At 41.8% G+C, this 21478-nt stretch overlaps 1 protein-coding gene across 1 annotated transcript in view; it reads right to left on the bottom strand.

The window, feature by feature from the left end:
* Positions 1–221: 221 nt before the first annotated feature.
* Positions 222–21478, bottom strand: part of GDA (guanine deaminase) — a 51510-nt gene continuing 30253 nt past the window's right edge. Inside the window, exons 10-14 of the mRNA XM_079996117.1 lie at positions 12773–12840; positions 12253–12399; positions 6985–7103; positions 6072–6099; positions 222–5367 (exon numbers count right to left, since the gene is read on the bottom strand). Of these exons, the coding sequence (XP_079852243.1) occupies positions 5297–5367; positions 6072–6099; positions 6985–7103; positions 12253–12399; positions 12773–12840 (433 nt within the window). The 3' untranslated portion in view covers positions 222–5296. The remainder of the gene's footprint in view (positions 5368–6071; positions 6100–6984; positions 7104–12252; positions 12400–12772; positions 12841–21478) is intronic.

Genomic DNA, 21478 nt, shown 5'->3' with positions numbered 1-21478 from the left:
GCTAGCAAAGAAATGTGGGAATTTTTATGCAAAACCTGCACCCTGTTACTGAGCTACAGCTCTTACCCAACTTGCTATTTGAAAGTTCACCAATTTGTAGGGAAACAACACCAGGGCAAAACCTGAAACATAGCTTGTCCCCCAACTTTTTCCTTTCCTTTACGTCCGTCTGTGGATTATGGTTTTGTATATTCTCCCAACCAAAATAATCAGACGCTTAGTAATGTAAACATGGCCTCTTTATTTTGTTACATCAGCACAAAGGTGCTCATTTAGCATAACTGACAACAAATCAGCCAGAAACAGAGCAACAATCACAATTCCAGATGCATTTCTAACCCCAAAAGAAAGAAATCAAAAGAAAATAGAAGATCTGGTGAGCATATTTCAAATACTTCCTTCAAAAAGCAGTCTTGCACTTCTGCAAAATGTGATTAGAGCACCTTTTTTACACCAGTGCTGACAGCTCCTGCATTTTGGTGAAGTGCTCCTCTCCACATAGTCTAATCCATGCAGCCTAAATGTAGCCAGCAACATCCCAAAGGCTTGCCAAATCTTTTGAGTGGTATGAGTAAAACTGCTAATGTGTTCCAAGCATGTCAGTGCCAGTGTGAAAATAGCTACGACCTCCTAACTCTGTGTGTGGCACACACGAACCTCTTGCTGCCTATCTGAATGTTGTGCTCTTCATTCAGCAAGTACAATGAGGCTGAGTTTAGGTCATCACACTAACCCCTCTTATTTAAATGGAGGGTTTAGATGTTTTCACAAGCAGGAGCCCTACATTTTGGTGTGAACTGACAAGGTGGTGAAACTCTTAAAAGTTTGCTTTCTTCTCCACTACTGCAAAAATGTACAAGCCCAGTGCATTGGGGGAAGCATCCAACAGAAGGAAATAAAGTGCAGCCTTTCTCTGAGTTCACTAAGCCATCTGTTTGCAAATATTACAGAGCATGGACACTATGCCAAGGCAACATTTTAAAGTGCAGAACTCTACTTGTCACATAGGAATCATTCACATAGCTGCACAAAGCACAGGCAATATTCAGTTTCATTAACATCTTCAAACAGAAGGTTAGCAAGTGGCACAGTAAGACAGAGACAGAATTATACATTCAGATCAACGTCATGAAAAGTGCTTGTTTCCACAAAGTGCACATTTAAGATATCCCTCCAATAAGCTACATTTCCACATTCTCCTTTCTTTTTCATTGTCTAAATTGCATGCTGACAAGAACAGAAGGGGGTCATGGGGTGAGAGGGAGAGGCATAGTATCAAATTTTTGTAAAATGAAAATACAAGAGAATGTGAGGCTTCTGAAAACAGACTTTCCCTATGACTTCATTCCCCATTTGGAATGTAATGGGACATATTCTTGGCTAAGTTAAAGCAACTCCCTTTTTCTTTCCCTTCATGACCAACCAAAGCTATATTTTGGCTTACATATGGAAGGGTTTTCTGCTTAGCCTATGCAGTGATAAACCATACTGGGAACATCACCGTTTTTCTACTGAGAATCCCTTTAGAGACAACACTGCACCATGGCAGTAATCCTAAAAATACCCTATACAAATGTGACAACCTGGTAAAGATCCATAGAAGGCACACATCCTTCTAAAAGTGCTCTGTTCAAGTCTAGTACATTAGCACCTACCAGTCTGTGGGTACAGCACAATAAATCTTGAGCACAGATCAATTCCTTTCCTACGTACTTCATGTGCATTATCAGAATAATCATTGTCAATGAACTGCGCTCTCTGGATGCACAGAGAGGAGAACGTGTCAAGAGAGACACAGTCAGCTCCTGTTATTCCTGATTCATGTCACATTCCACCTGACTATACTCTCATTCCCAATGGTTATGATTTTTAAAGTTCTAGAGAGCACCTGATGAATAAGGCCAATTCTGCTGCTTGTTCAGATGGGAGAGGACGGATTCCTCTCACAACTTATTTCCATAAGCCAGGTTTGCAAGTAGGACACCTTTAAAAGTTTTGTGAAGTTCAAAATGGCAGTCCATTAAAAAAATATTTTACATCAAAACTTTAAGAATATATTTTCAACATTGTTTGTTCGGAAAACAACAACAACAAAAAGAGAGGTTTATACAGGAGGGCTATACTTTTAATACTAAAATAAATACATTGGCCGCAAAACTATGTGTTCACAGTTTTATATAGATGAGAAATGGATCCTCTTTTGTTGCCCTCCTCACAAAGAACTATGGGCCTTATCAGAAGTACGATTTGAATCTATTAGTTTATCCCTTAATTATTTCCTAACACCTTATTCACTAGATGATGTGCCCAATTGTATGTAACATTTCCGCAGCATGTTTAAAGCTGGAAAAGCTGATTCTGGAGAGCTGATTGGAACCAGAGGAGGCGGCAGGGCTGACCTCCTTGAAACTTGCTCTTTACAAGCATCAAATCTCAGTTAGTGACATTCACAGACCCTGCACCAGTTTCCGCTCTGCGTGGGTTCAAATGAAAGAAAACATGCACTGAAGCCCCCACAGGGGAAAATCATTGGGTTGTGTGATTTGGGCTGAGGAAATTAAGGGTGTCAAAAGAGGGTGGTGCAACATTAACTTTGGCCCTTAAAATTTTATTCTGGCAACATCTGCAATGCAGTTTAACAATGAAATGACCCTCTCAGTTAACAGCTCAGTGGCATCCCCTGCACTGCTCCTTTTAAGCATACTATTGCTGAGGCAGTTGAATGATGATTCTTCAACATCAACTTCATTGGACTGGTCATGTTGTACAAATTATCATCTTCCAAAGGAACTACAGTGGTACCTCGGTTTACGAACTTAATCTGTCTGGAAGTCCATTCTTAAACCGAAACCGTTCTTAAACCGGGGCACGCTTTCCCTAATGAGGCCTCTCGCCGTCCGTCAGTGCCCTTCCACCATTCGGATTCCGTTTTTAGACCAAGGTAAAGTTCTCAAACAAAGACACTATTTCTGGTTTTGCAGAGTTTGTAAACCAAATCGTTCTTAAACCGGACTGTTCTTAAACTGAGGTACCACTTTATTCCGAACTTAAAAATGGAAAGCGTAATTCTGGTGGTCAACAAAAGAGGTTTATAGACTGTCTCAAGGCAAATCTAAAAAAAATTGTAGTATAAACACCAACAATTGGGGGACACTTGCCTGCGAGCGCTCCAATTGGAGAACAGCCTTTACCAAAAGCATCTTTTCACCAAAGCCAGATTAAATGTATTCCCATCAGAAGTGTTAAATGGCAGACTGAGAGGTATCCCTTATCAAAATAGGATCTGTGTATGCTTTCAGAACATCGACTGCATGAGGCATATTTTATTGCATTGCAGAAAATATGATCAAGCTAGGGAACAATTGATTAAACCACTATTGGCAAATTGGCCAGGTCAATCTGAAGCCTACTATATCAAATATCTTCTGGATGACAAATCCAATGATATCACAGTGGCCGTGGCAAAGTTTCTTTCAGTAGTCATACGAATCAAAGATCAACATACCCATGACTAAACAAATAACACTTTGGTCTCCCTTCCCTAGGGGGTTGTCTGTATGAATCTGTATTTTAAGCATGTTATGTGTCATTGGACTGCAATAAAGATTATTATTATATTATATTACTATAAAGTGTCATGGGCTTTGAAGACACTCAAACTCAGGACGCAAGGGAGAAATGTGCTAAGAGGAAGGCACGCTTGGCAAATCCACACCGTGATCAACTCCCGCCCGGGAACCAATGTCCCCACTGTGGAAGAACGTGTGGATCCAGAATTGGCCTCCACAGTCACTTACAGACTCATTGTTAAAACTGTGTTTATGGAAAACAATCTTACTCGGCTATGAGGGATTGCCAAAGAAGAAGAAGATAATTATTCACATTAATTTCTCTAGTAAGATCCTATTAAACTTGTCCCAGTCTATAAGCATGCATTGGAAAAAAAAGTGTTACAGAACATTGTGGTGCCTGAGGCCTAAAACCCAAGAAATGCCCCCATGATGGCAAAGCTATACTAAATAAACTAAATAATTGACTATTCACTGTATTTTAGAATAACAGCAAAATCTTTCAGTTGAGACAGGCTGCCTCATCCTGTCTAATATGAAAGACAGCCTTGTTATTGTTTTAAAATTACGCATGCAGGGGTGGACTTTGGTAATCTTTCGTAATATGGTGCCCTGTGCTAGGCCAAAATTTCGTGTCTCCAATGGATCTTCTCAATTTTGTGCCCCCTCAGCTTGGAGCCCTGTGTGGAAGGACTGCTCACACCACCCTGCTTCTGGTGTTGAAGCATGTGCTTACATTTGAAGCAATTTGGAACCTGAGGCAGGGTGTGCATGTGTGGGTCAGTCCTGCTGTAACTGCTTGTTCAAACAAGGTTTATGGTAATGATTACATTCACAAATATCTAGCAGTGTCCTAATGAGAAGGAAATAAGTCAGCAGAACATGATCTTTATGCTGGGTTTAGAGCCTTCAGTAAAAGTGCTTTTTAGGGGATGGATGAAAAAGACATTTTAAAAATGCAAGAAAAAAAATGGCTTGAAAGGATGGTTGAGCAAATTGAGATAAAAGTGTATCTGTGCCCAATTTTCTACCCCATCCCACAAATAATTCCTGAGTATTGTTTAATGTCATCAAAGATGAAATGAATGGGTTTAGGCTTTGTTAAGAATTATGCTTTGCTTTGCTTGAAACATATTTATAAACAATGACCAGGATCCAAAAAGTCCAGTGTTCTGTTTGCACACCAGAGCATTTCCAGTCCCCTTCAATGTGCAGTGCGCTGTTCCCCTGAAAGGTGTCACCTGAATGTTGAAGTAGGACTGATGTCCATGAAGGATGCAGATTTTGGGGGGTGGGGGGAATAATCATCAACACCCCCCACCCCCATACCAAAGTATGGTATGGCTCTCATTGAAATCCTCATAATATTTTATAATAAGATGCCTAAAATTTTACGGGATAAACATTTAAAATCATAAATTTACCTCAGTACCTCAGTAAGTACTTGAGGTATGTGTACTATGACTGTATCTGTAAATTCTTGTTTAAGTCAGAGTTTTTTCCACAGACAAGTTTGTTTTTACTTTAGATCTTTGTGGCCTCTCTCACATATACATTATTGGCACAATACTTTTTTTGTATCTGATGTGTAATTGGTTTCTTTTGTGCAAATCAGAAACATACTAAACAGAGTGAGCATGGCTTCACAACAAGGCACCCCATTTTCACCCAATTATTCCAAGCTATAGAGTTACCAGCAGAGCATTTTGCAGCAAGCAGATCTGACTTTAGACAGAGCTTGAAAATGGCACCACCAATTTGCCAGCCACATAAACTTCTTCAATATTCCTGTCATCACCTGAAATCAGAAAAATGAAAGAGATGTATGCAATCTGTTCCGTCAGCCTTGATATCGATATTTTTCTAAGGACACAAACACACCATGTAGCTAAATTATGTACAGATTCACATGCTTCCAAGAACTGAACTTGACACCAGGACTTAGTTTATACTAGTAATTTCCCAAGTGAACAGAGAAGGGGGGTGGCACATTAACCATCTCCCCCCCTCAACTGTTATGAATGCTCTCCTGGTCATCTCTTTTGCCAGGCAACTTGTTGGGTGATGACCCCAGATGTTAAGGGGAATCTCTTTATAGAGATTCAATAATGCCTATTGAAATCAATTACAGTACATTCAATAGATTTAAATAGGGTAAATTTAACCATATAAAAATAAATAAATAAATAAAATCTGGGAAGGGGAGGCAGTGGCGTAGCGTGGGGGTGCCAGGCGCAAATCCACGGGTTAGGGGGCGCAAATCCACGGGTTAGGGGGCGCAAATTACTTGCCTTGCCCTGGGTGCTGACAACCCACGCTACACCACTGAGGGGAGGGGGTGAAATAATAATAATAATAATAATAATAATAATAATAATAATAATAATATCTTACATTTTGAAAGAAAGTTTTAACAAAAAGAGCACCTTCAACGCTTGTAGCAGAAAGATACTCATTTTGCATTTAGATGAAAACATCTGTATAGCAAGAACTGATACATACCCAGATATAGGAATTTCTGGATCATATCCTAAAAATACGGGAGAAGAAACAATTATTCAAAAGCAGTTCCTCCTTTGTAATTAAAGCAGCAAGATAAAAAGGCTAATAATAGCCTTTAAAAAACTAAGCAATATTAACATTTTAAAAGCAAAATCCAGATCCAACATAGCTATTTCCTTTAAAGACATGTGAGAATGAACAATATTATAGAATGTTGAAAAATTACATTAAGCAATCCTCAGCTGTAGATACCTTTTATTCAGTTGTTTCTTACCCTGCCATATTATCCTATTCAGAGGTTGTTTAAAGCGATTGCAGGGGTGACACTGGGCACCATGCTGCAATGGGAGCCAAAACAACACTTTATAGCTCAGGCCTTTGGAAATAATATTGCCTGAAATGAACTAATCCAGTTTTTGTCAGTTTTCCAACAGGAATCTTCTGCAGACAATGGGTTGGATCCAGAGACAATTAAGCAGAACTTTATTCATGCAACAGGGTTTTGCTGGTTTCTCCTACCACCATTATGTCCCCTCCAAAAGCCACTCTTGAAGGTAACCCTGGAATGGTGTGGGTCATGGGTTGTAGAACAGTTTAGAAGTGTGTTATTCAGTGTGGCTGCCATGTGCAAGTGGTAGCGCTTTCCTGTTCATGCAAGACATTCCTGGATCCAAGCCATTTAATTAATCAATATTAAATGGAACAAAAGAACAAAATAAATTCCTTAGCCATAATTCTGTTGGGTAGAAGCCTAACCAACAAATTTTGTGGTGAGCAGCAAGCATCTTGTATAAGGGTTGCCAATAATCCACAGATATGAAGCAGCCAGAAAGCCACAAAGTCCAGCCCATTGGCCTAAAACAGGTTTCTCCAAACATGGTCAACGTATTTCCACAACACATTGTTCAGTTACCTCAAAAGCATCACAAGTGAACAGCTCAAAAGGACTGTCTGAAGCTTTGGTGTTGATAAGCAGTGCATCAAATTCTTTGCCAACTTCAAAGTTCCCAATCACAGTATCTAGCCCAAGGGCTATGAAAGAAATTTAAATAACAAATTACTCTTTTCTCTTTCATAGAATAATAAAAATAATAAAAATAACAATAACAATAATTTATTTATTTATATTCTGTCCTCCCCAGCCAAAGCTGGGCTCAGAGTGGCTAACAACAGTAAAAACAGCACAGTTTACATAAAATCACAGTCAATTAATTGAAATACATTCTAAAATAAATTCAGAATCAAATTAATGGCAACCATTGGGCTAGAGTTCTATGAGGATTTGGCCAAAGTCCTGGAGGAACAGCTCTGTCTTGCAGGCCCTGTGGAAAAATGTCAAGTCCTGCAGGGCCCTGGTCTCTTGTGACAGAGCGTTCCACCAGACTGGGGCCGAAAAAGCCCTGGCTCTGGTCAAGGGCAGCCTAACCTCCCTGTGGCCCAGGACCTCCAAGATGTTTTTATTTGAAGACCATAAGGTCCTCCATGGGACATACCAGGAGAGGCAGTCCCGTAGGTACGAGGGTCCTAGGCCATAGAGGGCTTTAAAAGTTAAACCTGCAAACAAACATATGAAAACCTACAAACAAACATCTGATTCATTAAGTTGCAAGTATGATAACTTGTAATGGGAAGAAAAGAGTTATAGCATTTATGTTAGGAAATATAGCAAGAGTGAAGGTCAATATGGAGTTTTAATGTGTATCAGAGCGGGGGGCGGGGGGTCATAAGGTAGATCAGGCTTTACTGGTAGATCTCTGGGTGATTTACAATAGATCAAAAAGGGCTTCTGGCTCCCAACTGTTGAACAAATCAACAAAACGACTTTTCCTGTCTGTATTAGGCTGTGGAGATGGAAAAAAACTAAGCAGCAATGGACTTTTGTGTTAAAGAACTGTGAGCTCAGCTCAGTTCTAGCACAGAAAACAAAACCCCAGGCTAAGAATGTGCTCTGAGGCACCAGTATGTTTTTTCCATGTGGCTCTGATTTGTAGATCTTTGGTTCTAGTTTTAAAAAAAAAAGATCCAAGAAGCCTGAATCCTGCCCACCTCTGTATTACGATGGTGATGATGACAGATCAATAGATAGAGGATATTATTGAAAATTAATTTCTCTATTTAGCTTTACTGATGCAAATGCTAGGAATATAATTTTGCATTGTAATGGGTTTAAATTAAAAAACACTACAATTTACATTCTAAGAGTCTTGCACAGTTCCTCTTCTTCTCAAAGGCCAAACCAACAGTGTAGATTTACATCAGTTATGGTTTTACAGCAGTTTAGCTGACTGCCATGACCCCAGCATCTAATTCCTCATCTTCAGCGAACAAGGTTGGGAATTCAGAATAAGAATCGCAGCTTCTGGGAGCTCGCAACCACAAGCTAGTGAACAGGACTCGCAAACGGGTGTTTGCAATGATTGCTGGAGGAGACTGAAGAGAAGCTTGTGCCTTGCAGATTCTAGCTGGTTGCTTGAATGAAGAAGAAGAAGAGTTTGGATTTGATATCCCGCCTTTCACTCCCTTTAAGGAGTTTCAAAGCGGCTAACAATCTCCTTTCCCTTCCTCCCCCACAAGAAACATTCTGTGAGGTGAGTGGGGCTGAGAGACTTCAGAGAAGTGTGACTGACCCAAGGTCACCCAGCAGCTGCATGTGGAGGAGCGGGGAAGCAAACCCGGTTCACCAGATTACGAGTCTACCGCTCTTAACCACTACACCACACTGAGCTGTTTAGAAGCTTGACTGAGTGCAGGGCTGGGGCTGAGGTTTCTGCTGGAGCACGTGATCTGAGGGGGAGGAGCTACTGCTGAGAGGAAGTCAGGCTGAATGCGGAAATGAGTTGAGGAAGAAGTTAGCAGCCGGCAGCAGTGCAACTTCGCTCACTGCAGTTCTGGTTGCTCAGAAACAGGGTTGTTTGTGAGGGTGTTTAGAGGGGGAATTTAAGGGGAGGCCCAGAGTATTGTCTCTCAGTGTGCAAAGGACCAAGAGACATGGAAGGCGAGGGAGCTGCTGCAGTGACCTGCAACACCTGTGCCATGTTTGTCTTTCTGTCGGAGAACATGCAAGAGCACACTTGCAGCAAGTGCAAGCTGGTTGTCTTGCTGGAAGAGAAGGTGCAGCAACTGGAGGCTCACCTAGCCTCACTTCTAGCTACAGGGCAACATGCAGAGTTACTTGATAGAGCTGAGTGGACTGTGATGGAACAGCAACACTGCGCTACAGTTCCCCAAGTTGCCTAGAGAGAGAGAGAAGTGGATATGGAACTATGTTATTATATAGTATGATATTATATTATATTTCGTACGATAAGCCCAAGGATACATCTCAAAACCAGGGCTCTTTCCCACTGGGAAAGGCTACTTTACCAGATGGAGGGGGATGCCATTCCTGATAGGATGACCCTCCCGACTGGAGACAGGCAGGGTCTTCAGCTTGCCATGTCCTTTCCAGAGGGGAAGAGCCCTCCCGTTTCTCCAGACTGACCCTGCCTGCTGCAAGGGATGGTTGCGTCTTTGTGTCTCTCTCTGTGTGTGGAAAGAAACACTTGCCTGCTTGTTTTTTGTGGATTTTCCCTTGTCTATTCTTCTCCTTATTCCTGTTTCCTAACAGGATCATCTTTCTGAGTGAGTTTTTTCTGAGCACTTATGAATGCAACTTGCTTTAGTCCCATTTATTCCAGACATAATGGGCAGTGAAATGGCGATCCCTATTATGAAAATATGTGAGTAGATTCTTGTCTACCTACCTTTATAAATAGCTTGGAAAGATTGATCATTTCAGAATATTTGAATGGAATTCAGGTACTGAAAGCTATTTATAAATTGAGACCAAGGTAGTTCCATCAAGCATTTAATTTATATATACTGTAAAATAAGAACTATTGTAATCTGACTTCAAGAAACATTGTATGCCCGACACCCGTCAACACTAACACTGGTATTGCTAGGCTTTACAATATAAAAAAGAGTCAGGTCTTGGGAGATATTTGGTAATCAAAGGATATTTCATTTGTTTTCCAGTTCTTATATGCAATAAATATTATTTACTATACTTCAGCATAAAATGCAACAGCACAAAATTTATTGTTTTACAAATTGCATGGAAAGCAAGAGCATTTCAGCCACAGAAAGTGAAATAGAATAAGGAGGGGAAAATGACTTTTTTAATTGTACCAATCTTGTTTTAATAATACCAAATGTTAGGCACTTAGTAAAATATTGTCAGCATGGCAGTGTGTTACTTTTTTCAGTGATATCTTTAGTGCAGTTTTCACATTAAACACAAGAGGGTGGTAAGAGCTTAAAAATGATTTTTAAAAGGTTTATTCGACTATGTTTGAAGCAAGAGGAAGAATAAGCAATAGGATCTCTGTGTAGGGAACACGGAGAAATGCTATTGGGTGACAGAGAAAAGTTGGTGGACTATTGGGAAGGCATAAGTGATAGAGAAATAACGTTAGTGGCATTTAAAGAAGCTCTGTAAAAGTTAAAGAAATATTGCAAAAAAGAAAAACAGGTTTCAAAGGGTATATTGAAAGGTAATAGTGAATTTAAGAAATGTGTATTTAAAAATTAAATTTGAATGATTATCAGAGAGGCTGAAGGAAGTCCAAAAGTGAAAAATTTGTTAAAGTTGAAATGTGATGTGTTATGTATTTTTTATTTGGAAATTAATAAAAAATTATATACAAAAAAAAAAAAAAAAGACAACGTTCCCCATGATATTCTTTGGAGGAAGCTGGTAAGATGTGGGTTGAACGAAGTAGCTGTTAGGTGGATTTTTAGCTGGTTGACTGACCAAACCCAAAGAGTACTCATTAATGGTTCCTCGTTGTGGCATTTGCCCATTCACTGTGATTTCGTTTGTACAGGGGGTGGAAATGGTTAATGAAGATTGACCAATGAGAAAGCTCAGAGGCAGAGCCTACCTGGTTTTGAGGCTCAGCCCAGGGGTTTCACCATTGGGAGATAGAGGAGTCCGAGTCAGACAGAGCGAGTAAAAGACAAACATAGCAGTTGTGACAGCTAGAGTGAGAGACAGGGATAGAACTGAGAGAGAAGAGTGTGACAGTGGGAGATAGTGCCACATCTAGTTATGGGCGTGCATTTGAGAAACCGTTCTGAATATATTTAAAACTTGTTTGTTCTTCAATAAACTTTAATCTTCGTTGTTGACTTTACAACCTGACTGAGACTCAGTATTTCACCAGAAGAAACCTGGTTGGTGGCAGCGGAAGAATAAAGCAGTGGTGTACAGGTCTATAGTCCGTGAAACGACCGGGGGCTCTGTACGAACGCCACACTCGTCATCCTGGAAAAAAGTGACAAGTGGGGTGCCACAGGGTTCTGTCTTGGGCCCGTTGTTGTTTAACGTCTTTATAAATGACTTGGATGAAGGAACTGAGGCGATGCTCATCAAATTTGCAGATGACACTAAACTGGGAGGGGTAGCTAATGCTACAGAAGACAGAATCAGAATTCAAAATGACCTTAACAGATTGGAAATCTGGGCCCAAAAGAACAAAATGAATTTCAATAGGGACAAATGTTGGGTTCTGTACTTAGGCAGGAAGAATCAGATGCACAAATACACGATGGGGGACACCTGGCTTACTAGAAGTACACGTGAAAAGGATCTCGGGGTCTTGATGGACCACAAGCGTAACATGAGTCAACAGTGTGATGCAGCAGCAAAAAAAGCTAATGCTATTCTAGGCTGCATCTAACATGTAATTCACGTTTGACCCCACTGAGAAATTTGTATCCTGTGTTGCCATTGAGATGAGCAAATACCACAAATTTTCACCTAGATGAATAGACCTGAGAAGACAGGGGATAGTTTCCATGTCATGCCTTTACATCACACTACTTTTAAACATCAACTTAATCCCCTGAAACACAGCTCTTCTCACCAAAAATCTGAGCCCTCAAGCATGAGTATGCAGAAGCCCTAAGTCCAAAATGGAAAATTCATTCAGAACAGAATCAAGTATCAAATATGAAATTCAAATTTTGAGAAATTCATATTATCAGACAGCCAGAAGGAAATCTTGTCAATTTAGAATATGAGGGGGGAAATGTGTATTGCCTCTAACTTTGCACAAGTAGCTCCTTGATAAACCAAAATTTTGACAGCTGTGCATTCTAGGGTAGAGAAGTAAAAGAAGAAGAAGAGCTTCATTACCTTGGCTCCCTCCAAGAGTTGCTAGTTGGAAAACTTCCTTGAGAGTTAAGCACGTTTCATCCTCTTTGTTAATATGAATGATGTTAGATACCATAATTGCCTTTCTGATAGCATCAAGCATAGAGGCTGAGTAGCCACCAGCAACATCTGAAATAGAACAGAAAATTAAAAGCATAGCCTGGAAGGAACAGTCTGCAGGTGAAAATATGAGTTCCATTAAATATATGGGGGGGGGGGGTCCTTAGCATGGCGCAGCTGTGTTACGGAGCGGATATGAGCAGAAGCCTGTTGAGCAGCCTTGGTTACAACCCAGAATTTCTGCCTGCAGACAGACAGAGAGAGACACCCCATCGCTCCATCAGGGGTTTTGTTTCTTTTTAAACTTTAAATGCTTTTAAAATCTCTATTCAATAAGCAAACTGGGGGGGGGGGGGGAGTGTGGCGCTTTGTTAGCAGATGTTCCACGTGAAGATGCCTGTGAGTCTTTCCAAAATAAGCAGCTACGGAGTCAATGGCTCACCTGTGCCCAGGCCCAGCTTCACGCGATGCTGCAGAACCTTCCTTGCGTTTAAAAGGCCACTGCACAACCTGGATGGGAAGCAGGAGAAGGGGGAAATGTGCCATCTTTACAAACAAAAAAACCCATGTGTTGTCAAATGAGGCTATTGGAAGTCTTTCATAAAGGGAAGCCTAGAAAAAAGTTTTTATATAAACCTTGGCTAAGAAAAAGAGAGTTTTCTCCCATTACTTCCATTCTTTGTTGTTTCACTGTTTGGAACTGAGGTGTCCCACATATTCCTGTGACTGTAAGTTGTTTTAATTGTTTTTAATTCTGAATTATTATTAGTAGTAGTAGTATGCGTTTTTTCAGTTTTTCAGTTACATCTTCTTGTCCATACCATACACAATAAATCTATTTGACTTCCCACCCAGCATTTCATGACACTTCTTTATACATCTTATTTGGCTGGATATACATTAGTTCAGGCATAGGCAAACTCAGCCCTCCAGATGTTTTTGGCCTACAACTCCCATGATCCCTAGCTAGCAGGACCAGTGGTCAGGGATGATGGGAATTGTAGTCCCAAAACATCTGGAGGGCTGAGTTTGCCTATGCCTGCATTAGTTCCTTCACCCAATTTTCCACACACTTATATTTTATAAGGTCACAAAGTAACCCCTACTTTGAGGTCCAATTTTTGTAAATATTCCCCTAGGTTCTTCCACTCACTCCTTGTCAATTTATTGTCTTGATTTCTTATTTTAGATGCCATACTGGCAAGCTCTGCATATTCAGTTAATTTGTATTGCCATTGTTCTTTCCCTAGGATTTCTCTTAATTTCTAATATCTTGCATATATTTGCTGCCACTGTTGCATATAAAAATAGGTTGTGGGCTTTCTTAGGTAATTCATTCCCAATTACACCTAGAAGAATGTACCGTATTTTTCGCCCTATAGGACGCACCGTCCCATAAGGCGCACCTAGTTTTTTTGGGGGGAAATAAAGGGGAAAAAAATATTTTTCCCCCCCCAGGCGCGGGGCTGGGGCGGGGGAGGCCCGAACTTCCCCCAACCCCAGTCCCCAAACAGGCAGCTCTCTGCAAGCCGTGGGAGCCCAGGGCTGGCTCCCGCTGCTTGCGGAGAGGTCCGCGAAGCCTGGAGAGCGAGAGGGGTCTGTGCGCACCGACCCCTCTCGCTCTCCAGGCTTCAGCGAAATCCTGCATTCGCCCCATAGGACGCACACACATTTCCCCTTCATTTTTTGAGGGGGAAAAGTGCGTCCTATAGGGCGAAAAATACGGTACTTCTTCTAGGAGTACTGTGTCCAGTTCTGGGCACCACAGTTCAGGAAGGACACTGACAAACTGGAACGTGTCCAGAGGAGGGCAACCAAAATGGTCAAAGGCCTGGAAATGATGCCTTATGAGGAACGGCTAAGGGAGCTGGGCATGTTTAGCCTGGAGAAGAGGAGGTTAAGGGGTGATATGATAGCCATGTTCAAATATATAAAAGGATGTCACATAGAGGAGGGAGAAAGGTTGTTTTCTGCTACTCCAGAGAAGCGGACACAGAGCAATGGATCCAAACTACAAGAAAGAAGATTCCACCTAAACATTAGGAAGAACTTCCTGACAGTAAGAGCTGTTTGACAGTGGAATTTGCTGCCAAGGAGTGTGGTGGAGTCTCCTTCTTTGGAGGTCTTTAAGCAGAGGCTTGACAACCATATGTCAGGAGTGCTCTGATGGTGTTTCCTGCTTGGCAGGGGGTTGGACTCGATGGCCCTTGTGGTCTCTTCCAACTCTATGATTCTATGATTCTATGAAATGCTTCCATTTACATTTCCACATAAATAAATAAAGGAAAAAAGGAACCCTCTACTTCCAAATATTTCTAGCACACTTTTGAATTTTTTTGGTACATTTTAGTCAGCTTATCCAGTGTCAAATACCATCTACTGTATACTGCATTTTTTCTAATTTGGTAACATGCTGAAAAGTTCATTGATCATTTCCATAAATTGTGCCTCATCCAAACTTTATATAGATTCCTTCTAATCATGTGATTTAAAAATCCTCTGTGCACCCTAGTTTTCTCATACGCATGTCATCCGTAGATCAGGTCAGCTCCTTCTAAGTCCAGCACATTTATATCCTTCAATTTGATCCACTCCTTCATCCAGCTTAGGCAGGCTACTTCATAATATAATTTCAGATCTGGGAGAGCAAACCTCCCCCTTTGATCCTCATCTATTAAAATTTTGTATTTGATCCTTGGGTTTTTTCTTTGCCATAAAAAGTTTAGCATATCCTTTTTCCATTTTGTGAAGCAGTTGGTGTTGGATATCACCAGTAGTGACTGGAATAAAAATATAATTTTGGGGAAGACATTCATTTTAACTACAGAATCCTGCCCCAAAAAGACAAATTCATTCACTTCCATTTTTTAAAGTCTTTTTTTATCTCAGTCCACACTCTATTATAATTATCTTGAAATAGATTCAGATTTTTGGATGCAATCCACATTCCTAAGTATTTAATTTTTCATTCCATTTTGATTCCTAGGTCATTTTCCAGTTCTCTCTCTGTTTGATTATTTATATTCTGAGTTAACTTTTGGCTTTTTATTAATACAGAATCCCGCTAGATTGTCGAATGTTGTGATAGCTTCCAAGGCTATTGGTAAACTTATGGATGGGTTCTCTACCGTTATTACTATGTCGTCTGCAAAGGCCTTAATTTTATACGTTCTCTGTCCAATCCGTGTGCCTTTTATTCTCTTCTTCTCCCTAATCTTTCTTGTAAGTACTTCCAATACAAAATTAAATAATAATGCAGATAAGGGACATCCTTGTCTTGTACGTTTTTTTATTTGAAATTTGTTGGTGATCTTTTTGTTAATAATTATGTTTGCTCTTTGTTCTCTGTATATTGCCTTAACAACATTTGTAAAGGCTGGTCCAAAGTCCATATAGTCTAGAATCTTTGTCATGAAGATCCATAAAATGTTATCAAAGGCCTTTTCTGCATCTAGAGACAGGATTGCTGCTTGCTTCTCCCTCCTTTTTTCCACGTATTCAATTATATCCAAGATATTTCTGTTTTTCATTTGTCTTGATGGCAAAAAGTCGGCTTGGTCTTTGTGGATTACCATATTCAATACCGTCATCATTGCAAATAATTTATAATAATTGTTTAATGGAGAGATTGGCCTGAAGTTCTTTGGGTGTGGAGCTATTTATCTTGTTTTGGAATTAATGTTATACCTGCCTTTTTCCATGAAGGTGGAACTGGGTTCATTACCTCTGCCACTGGTCGTGCCACTGTTTCTTGGAAGACTTTATAATACATCGAAAAAAGTCCATCAGCTCCAAGCAATTTTCCTAACTTAGCTTGTTTCTGTTGGAATCTTCAAGCCTAGTCAGAGGAATTTGCCATTCTCCAGGCATCTGGCTTGAGTTCCTTGTTGACCTCCCTGTCAGCGACCCCCAGCAGGAGACAGGCAAGGTCATCTATCGGCGATTCTCCTCTGACGTGAGAAGAACACACCACTCTCCCTCCTCCCTGTTTTCCCCAGGAGGGGGGAAGAGACAGACAGAAATGTATTTACATGCCTTTATTTCTGTCTATGCAGCAGTACAGAAAAACACGTCCGTACTCTTCAAACAACAACAGCAGAGAGAGAGACTCCACCCCTGTACTTCCAGTATATGTCAGGTGACACACTGAGCTAACATCCGGTGCTCAGTACAGTGAATAGACTGTCCTTTTGCTCCCACGGTACAGTCACAAACATCAACATCCTGTTTGGCTTTTCCAGCCAGCTGCAGCTCGCTGCTGCATTGCTCCTTTTCGTAACATACTCCCCCAAAAGAATCAATGCGTGATGCGAGCAAAGCTTGATCCAAAGAGGAAAACAAACAGTTGTTATACACATAACACTCCCCTGTTGTTTCAGTTCCACCCTTGGAACTCCCCGCCACTGGATTCCCCAGTGTACCTCTTTGGTTGTCTGGCTTCCAAGGAATGAGTGCTTCTGCATTACCTTGGCTAGCAACTCTCTGTTGTGCCTTTTCTCTGACTTTGACACAGTTTCAACCTGTCCTCGGTTGTGTACGACAGCAACACATGCAACAGCTAAGTTGGCAAACTCTTCTGAATACCTCTTGGGTGGTATACCCTTTGTAACTCTCTCAGACCTACGTATGAGGTGCTGATCCTCTCTGCTCACTGGTTCAGTCTCAGGACTCTTTAGAGAACCAGTACCAATAGTAAACAGTGGTTCATCTTCCACCTGTGAAGGTCTAGCTATTGTGTGAGATTTCCTCTCAATGACTGTGACAACTGAGCTCCCTGAGCTATCACTGTCTTCATCAGTACCACTGTAATCAGTAAAATCATCATCATCTGAATTGTCCTCTGTGGGAAATGTGTGAACAATTACTCTCTCCTGTTCAGGAGCGCTCTCTAGAAATTTTGTGAGAATCACCTGACCAGATTCAGACAAAATTACTCTGTAGAGACCCTTTTCATATCCCACAAAAATGCCTCTGGCATTCTTTACTCCCCCTGGAGCCTCTGTCCTCACATGAGACCCAAAAACCTTGAAATGGGCGACAGAAGGTTTTCTATGGAACAGCTTCTCAAAAGGAGAACATCCCAATTCTTTTGAAACCTTTCTCAACCACGTATAACAATACATTAACGACTCCGCCCACTACTCATGTGGCAGATGTGAACTAAGCAATTGTGCTTGCATCCCCTTTTGCAATTCTTTGTTCACCCGTACACAGACACCCCTGTTCCACGCTTCCGCTGAAACAGCAACTCGGTGCCTTATCCCTTTCTTCTGCAGGAAGTCCTGAAAATCCTGTAAAAGAAATATTGGCTTCTCATCTGTGAAAAGACAATCAATGTTAGCATCATGCACATTTTTAACCTTGTCACAAAACTCTTTAAACCTTTCTAAGGCTTCTTGTGGTTTCTCTAAAACATACACTGAAACATAATGTGAGAAACAATCCATACACACAAGGTAAAATCTTGCATTGCCTCTAGATGGTGCTAGAGGACCAATCACATCAGCATACACCCGCTGAAACGCTTTGTCGACTCTGGTCACCTGCGTGGCCTTTGTCACACCTGCAAGAGAAATCACATTAGAACCAGATGAATTACATTTCATGTAATCACTTTGATCAAAAGTCAACAAATACAGTCCATCTTTCTCTCTGGCAGAAAGATACAACTCTCCATCTTTGAAGATCTTGCAGCTTTCAGCATCATAGGACAGTTTCAGTCCTTTCTTTGCGATCTGCGAAACACTCAGCAGATTGAATCTCAACTCAGGAACCAAGTACACATTGTCTATAGTCAAGTTCAGACTCTCAAGATACACAGTCCCAACTCCGGTCACTGCCAGCTCCTGACAGTTGGCCTGCTTCACAGCGAAGCTTTGCTTCTTAAATGTTGAAAACAGTTCTCTGTGTGGGGTCATGTGTTTCGTGCACTCCGTGTCAATTATAAACGAGTTTCCCACCTCTGGCGTGGTTCCTTTCGACATCAAAGCCTTTGCAGGTTTCACCTGTGACTTGGTACGACTTTTGCCTGACGCCTCAGGCCTTGCAGAGCTCCCCTTGGCTTCTTTCTGTTGACGTGGCCTCTTACAGCTCCGCTGAAGATGTCCAGTCTGTCCACAATTGTAACATCGGACAACGTTCAAAGCTACAGCGTCCTCTCCAGTAGCAGTAGCAGTGGAAGAGCTAGAACTCCGTTCCTCCCTCCCCCTGTCCTTTACTTCCAGTGCAGCAAGTCTGTCATGTTCATTCAGAACCACTGCGTACACCCTCTCTGCGGTCAACTGCTGTGCCGGTAGGGAACCAAGCTGACTAGCAACCGTTTTATAAGTCCGATTCAGGCTGTTTATAACCATGAAGCAAAACACTTCCTCCTGTAGATGAAAATTGCGCTCCGCCATCTGTTGGCGCAGAAACTTCATCTCCGTCAGGTGCGCTTGAACATCTCCATCAGGCGCAAGCCTCAAATTTGTCAGCTTTTCAAAATGCAGCAACGCTGAAGAACCAGCATCTCTCTGATGTGTTCTACACAGCGTGTCCCAAACCTCTTGCGCGTACTGCAAATCCTGTATATGCACCAACTGATTATCTGCGACACACAGAATCATGGCCGTCCTGGCTCTCACATTCTGTGAATTCCAACCTGGCGTTGGTGCTGCAGGGATGGGGTTCTCAATCACCCCAAAAAGCCTCTGATTCTGCAGCAGGGCTTTCATCTTTACAGACCATGAGGCATAATTGTCATTTGTCAGGGGAGGTGGGTAAGGCAAGCCTCCCCCCTTCTTGGCATCCATTATGAATCTAGGCCTTAGCTCTCACTCTGGAGCCTGTAAAATCCCAAAGGCCTTTCTTGGTTGTTTACTGCCTTTTCCACTTGGCAGTAAAACCGCAAGCTGCTCAAAAGTCCTTGCAAAGAACAGCGAAGTAGACAAAACACACTCCGTGTTCCAGCCCCAAGTCAGTAACTTTCCACTGTACTGACTCTTCGTTGCTTAGCAACTGTGCATACCAGTCCTTATCTAGGTATGCAAAGTATGCAGCTGCTTTTCCCCTCAGTGCTGGTTTTTTCCAAATGCAGACACTTTTGTGAGCCAAAAACTTTTCCTTAACGCGTTCACTTAACAGCCATAAATCTCCATACCTCTGGGGCTCCGTCGCTTGGCAATCACCTCGTCTCGATGCCCAGCTGTCTGATCAGCTTCCCTTGGTGCAGAGGATGGCATACCATCCATCAACCTCTCAGGCAGATTTCCATGGATCAGAACCACCGGCAGCTGCTACCAGTTGTTGGAATCTTCAAGCCTAGTCAGAGGAATTTGCCATTCTCCAGGCATCTGGCTTGAGTTCCTTGTTGACCTCCCTGTCAGCGACCCCCGGCAGGAGACAGGCAAGGTCATCTATCGGCGATTCTCCTCTGACGTGAGAAGAACACACCACTCTCCCTCCTCCCTGTTTTCCCCAGGAGGGGGGAAGAGACAGACAGAAATGTATTTACATGCCTTTATTTCTGTCTATGCAGCAGTACAGAGAAACACGTCCGTACTCTTCAAACAACAACAGCAGAGAGACTCCACCCCTGTACTTCAGTACATGTCAGGTGACACACTGAGCTAACATCCAGTGCTCAGTACAGTGAATAGACTGTCCTTTTGCTCCCACGGTACAGTCACAAACATCAACATCCTGTTTGGCTTTTCCAGCCAGCTGCAGCTCGCTGCTGCATTGCTCCTTTTCGTAACAGTTTCATGACCATATTAACCTCCAATTATTCAATTATTAACATTAAATATTAATATTGATTAACGTTAATAAGTAATATTAATTTCCGTGTGCTCTGGCTTCCATCACGGTGTCCTGTTGTGCCAGAAGCGGTTTAATCATGCTGGCCACATGACCCAGAAAGCTGTCTGTGGACAAATGCCGGCTCCCTCAGCCTGAAGTGAGATAGGCGATGCACGTAACCGTCCAGGGCTCCTTTACCTTTTTTGGAGTAATAATTCCAAAATTCACTTCTAATGTCTTTAGGGTTGGATATTATTCTGTCCCCTATTAGGACTTCGTTTATGATATTTGGTTTCCTTCCTTTTGATAATTGCTGTTCCAGGAGTTCACCAGGTTTATTAGCATGTTCGAATTGCTTTTGTTTTAAGGCTTTTATTTCTTGTTCTATTTCATTCTGTGTTGTAATTGCCAGTTGTGTTTGTAAGATTTTAATTTTCTGTGTGGTAGTTAGGTCTCTGGGCTTATCTATTACTGTCTTCTCATAGTTCTTCAGTTCATCCATTAGCTTTGATATTCATAGAATCATAGAATCATAGAGTTGGAAGAGATCACAAGGGCCATCGAGTCCAACCCCCTGCCAAGCAGGAAACACCATCAGAGCACTCCTGACATATGGTTGTCAAGCCTCTGCTTAAAGACCTCCAAAGAAGGAGACTCCACCACACTCCTTGGCAGCAAATTCCACTGTCAAACAGCTCTTACTGTCAGGAAGTTCTTCCTAATGTTTAGGTGGAATCTTCTTTCTTGTAGTTTGGATCCATTGCTCCATGTCCGCTTCTCTGGAGTAGCAGAAAACAACCTTTCTCCCTCCTCTATGTGACATCCTTTTATATATTTGAACATGGCTATCATATCACCCCTTAACCTCCTCTTCTCCAGGCTAAACATGCCCAGCTCCCTTAGCCATTCCTCATAAGGCATCGTTTCCAGGCCTTTGACCATTTTGGTGGCCCTCCTCTGGACACGTTCCAGTTTGTCAGTGTCCTTCTTGAACTGTGGTGCCCAGAACTGGACACAGTACTCCAGGTGAGGCCTGACCAGAGCAGAATACAGTGGCACTATTACTTCCCTTGATCTAGATGCTATACTCCTATTGATGCAGCCCAGAATTGCATTGGCTTTTTTAGCTGCCGCGTCACACTGTTGGCTCATGTCAAGTTTGTGGTCAACCAAGACTCCTAGATCCTTTTCACATGTACTGCTCTCAGGCCAGGTGTCACCCATCTTGTATTTGTACCTCTCATTTTTTTTTGCCCAAGTGCAATACTTTACATTTCTCCCTGTTAAAATTCATCTTGTTTGTTTTGGCCCAGTTCTCTAATCTGTCAAGGTCGTTTTGAAGTGTGATCCTGTCCTCTGGGGTGTTAGC

The sequence above is a fragment of the Podarcis cretensis genome (assembly GCF_951804945.1).
Source record: "Podarcis cretensis genome assembly, chromosome: 11".
NCBI classification, from domain to species: domain Eukaryota; kingdom Metazoa; phylum Chordata; class Lepidosauria; order Squamata; family Lacertidae; genus Podarcis; species Podarcis cretensis.
The sequence above is the reverse complement of the archived record's forward strand: the minus strand, read 5'-3'. Positions and strand labels throughout refer to the sequence as shown.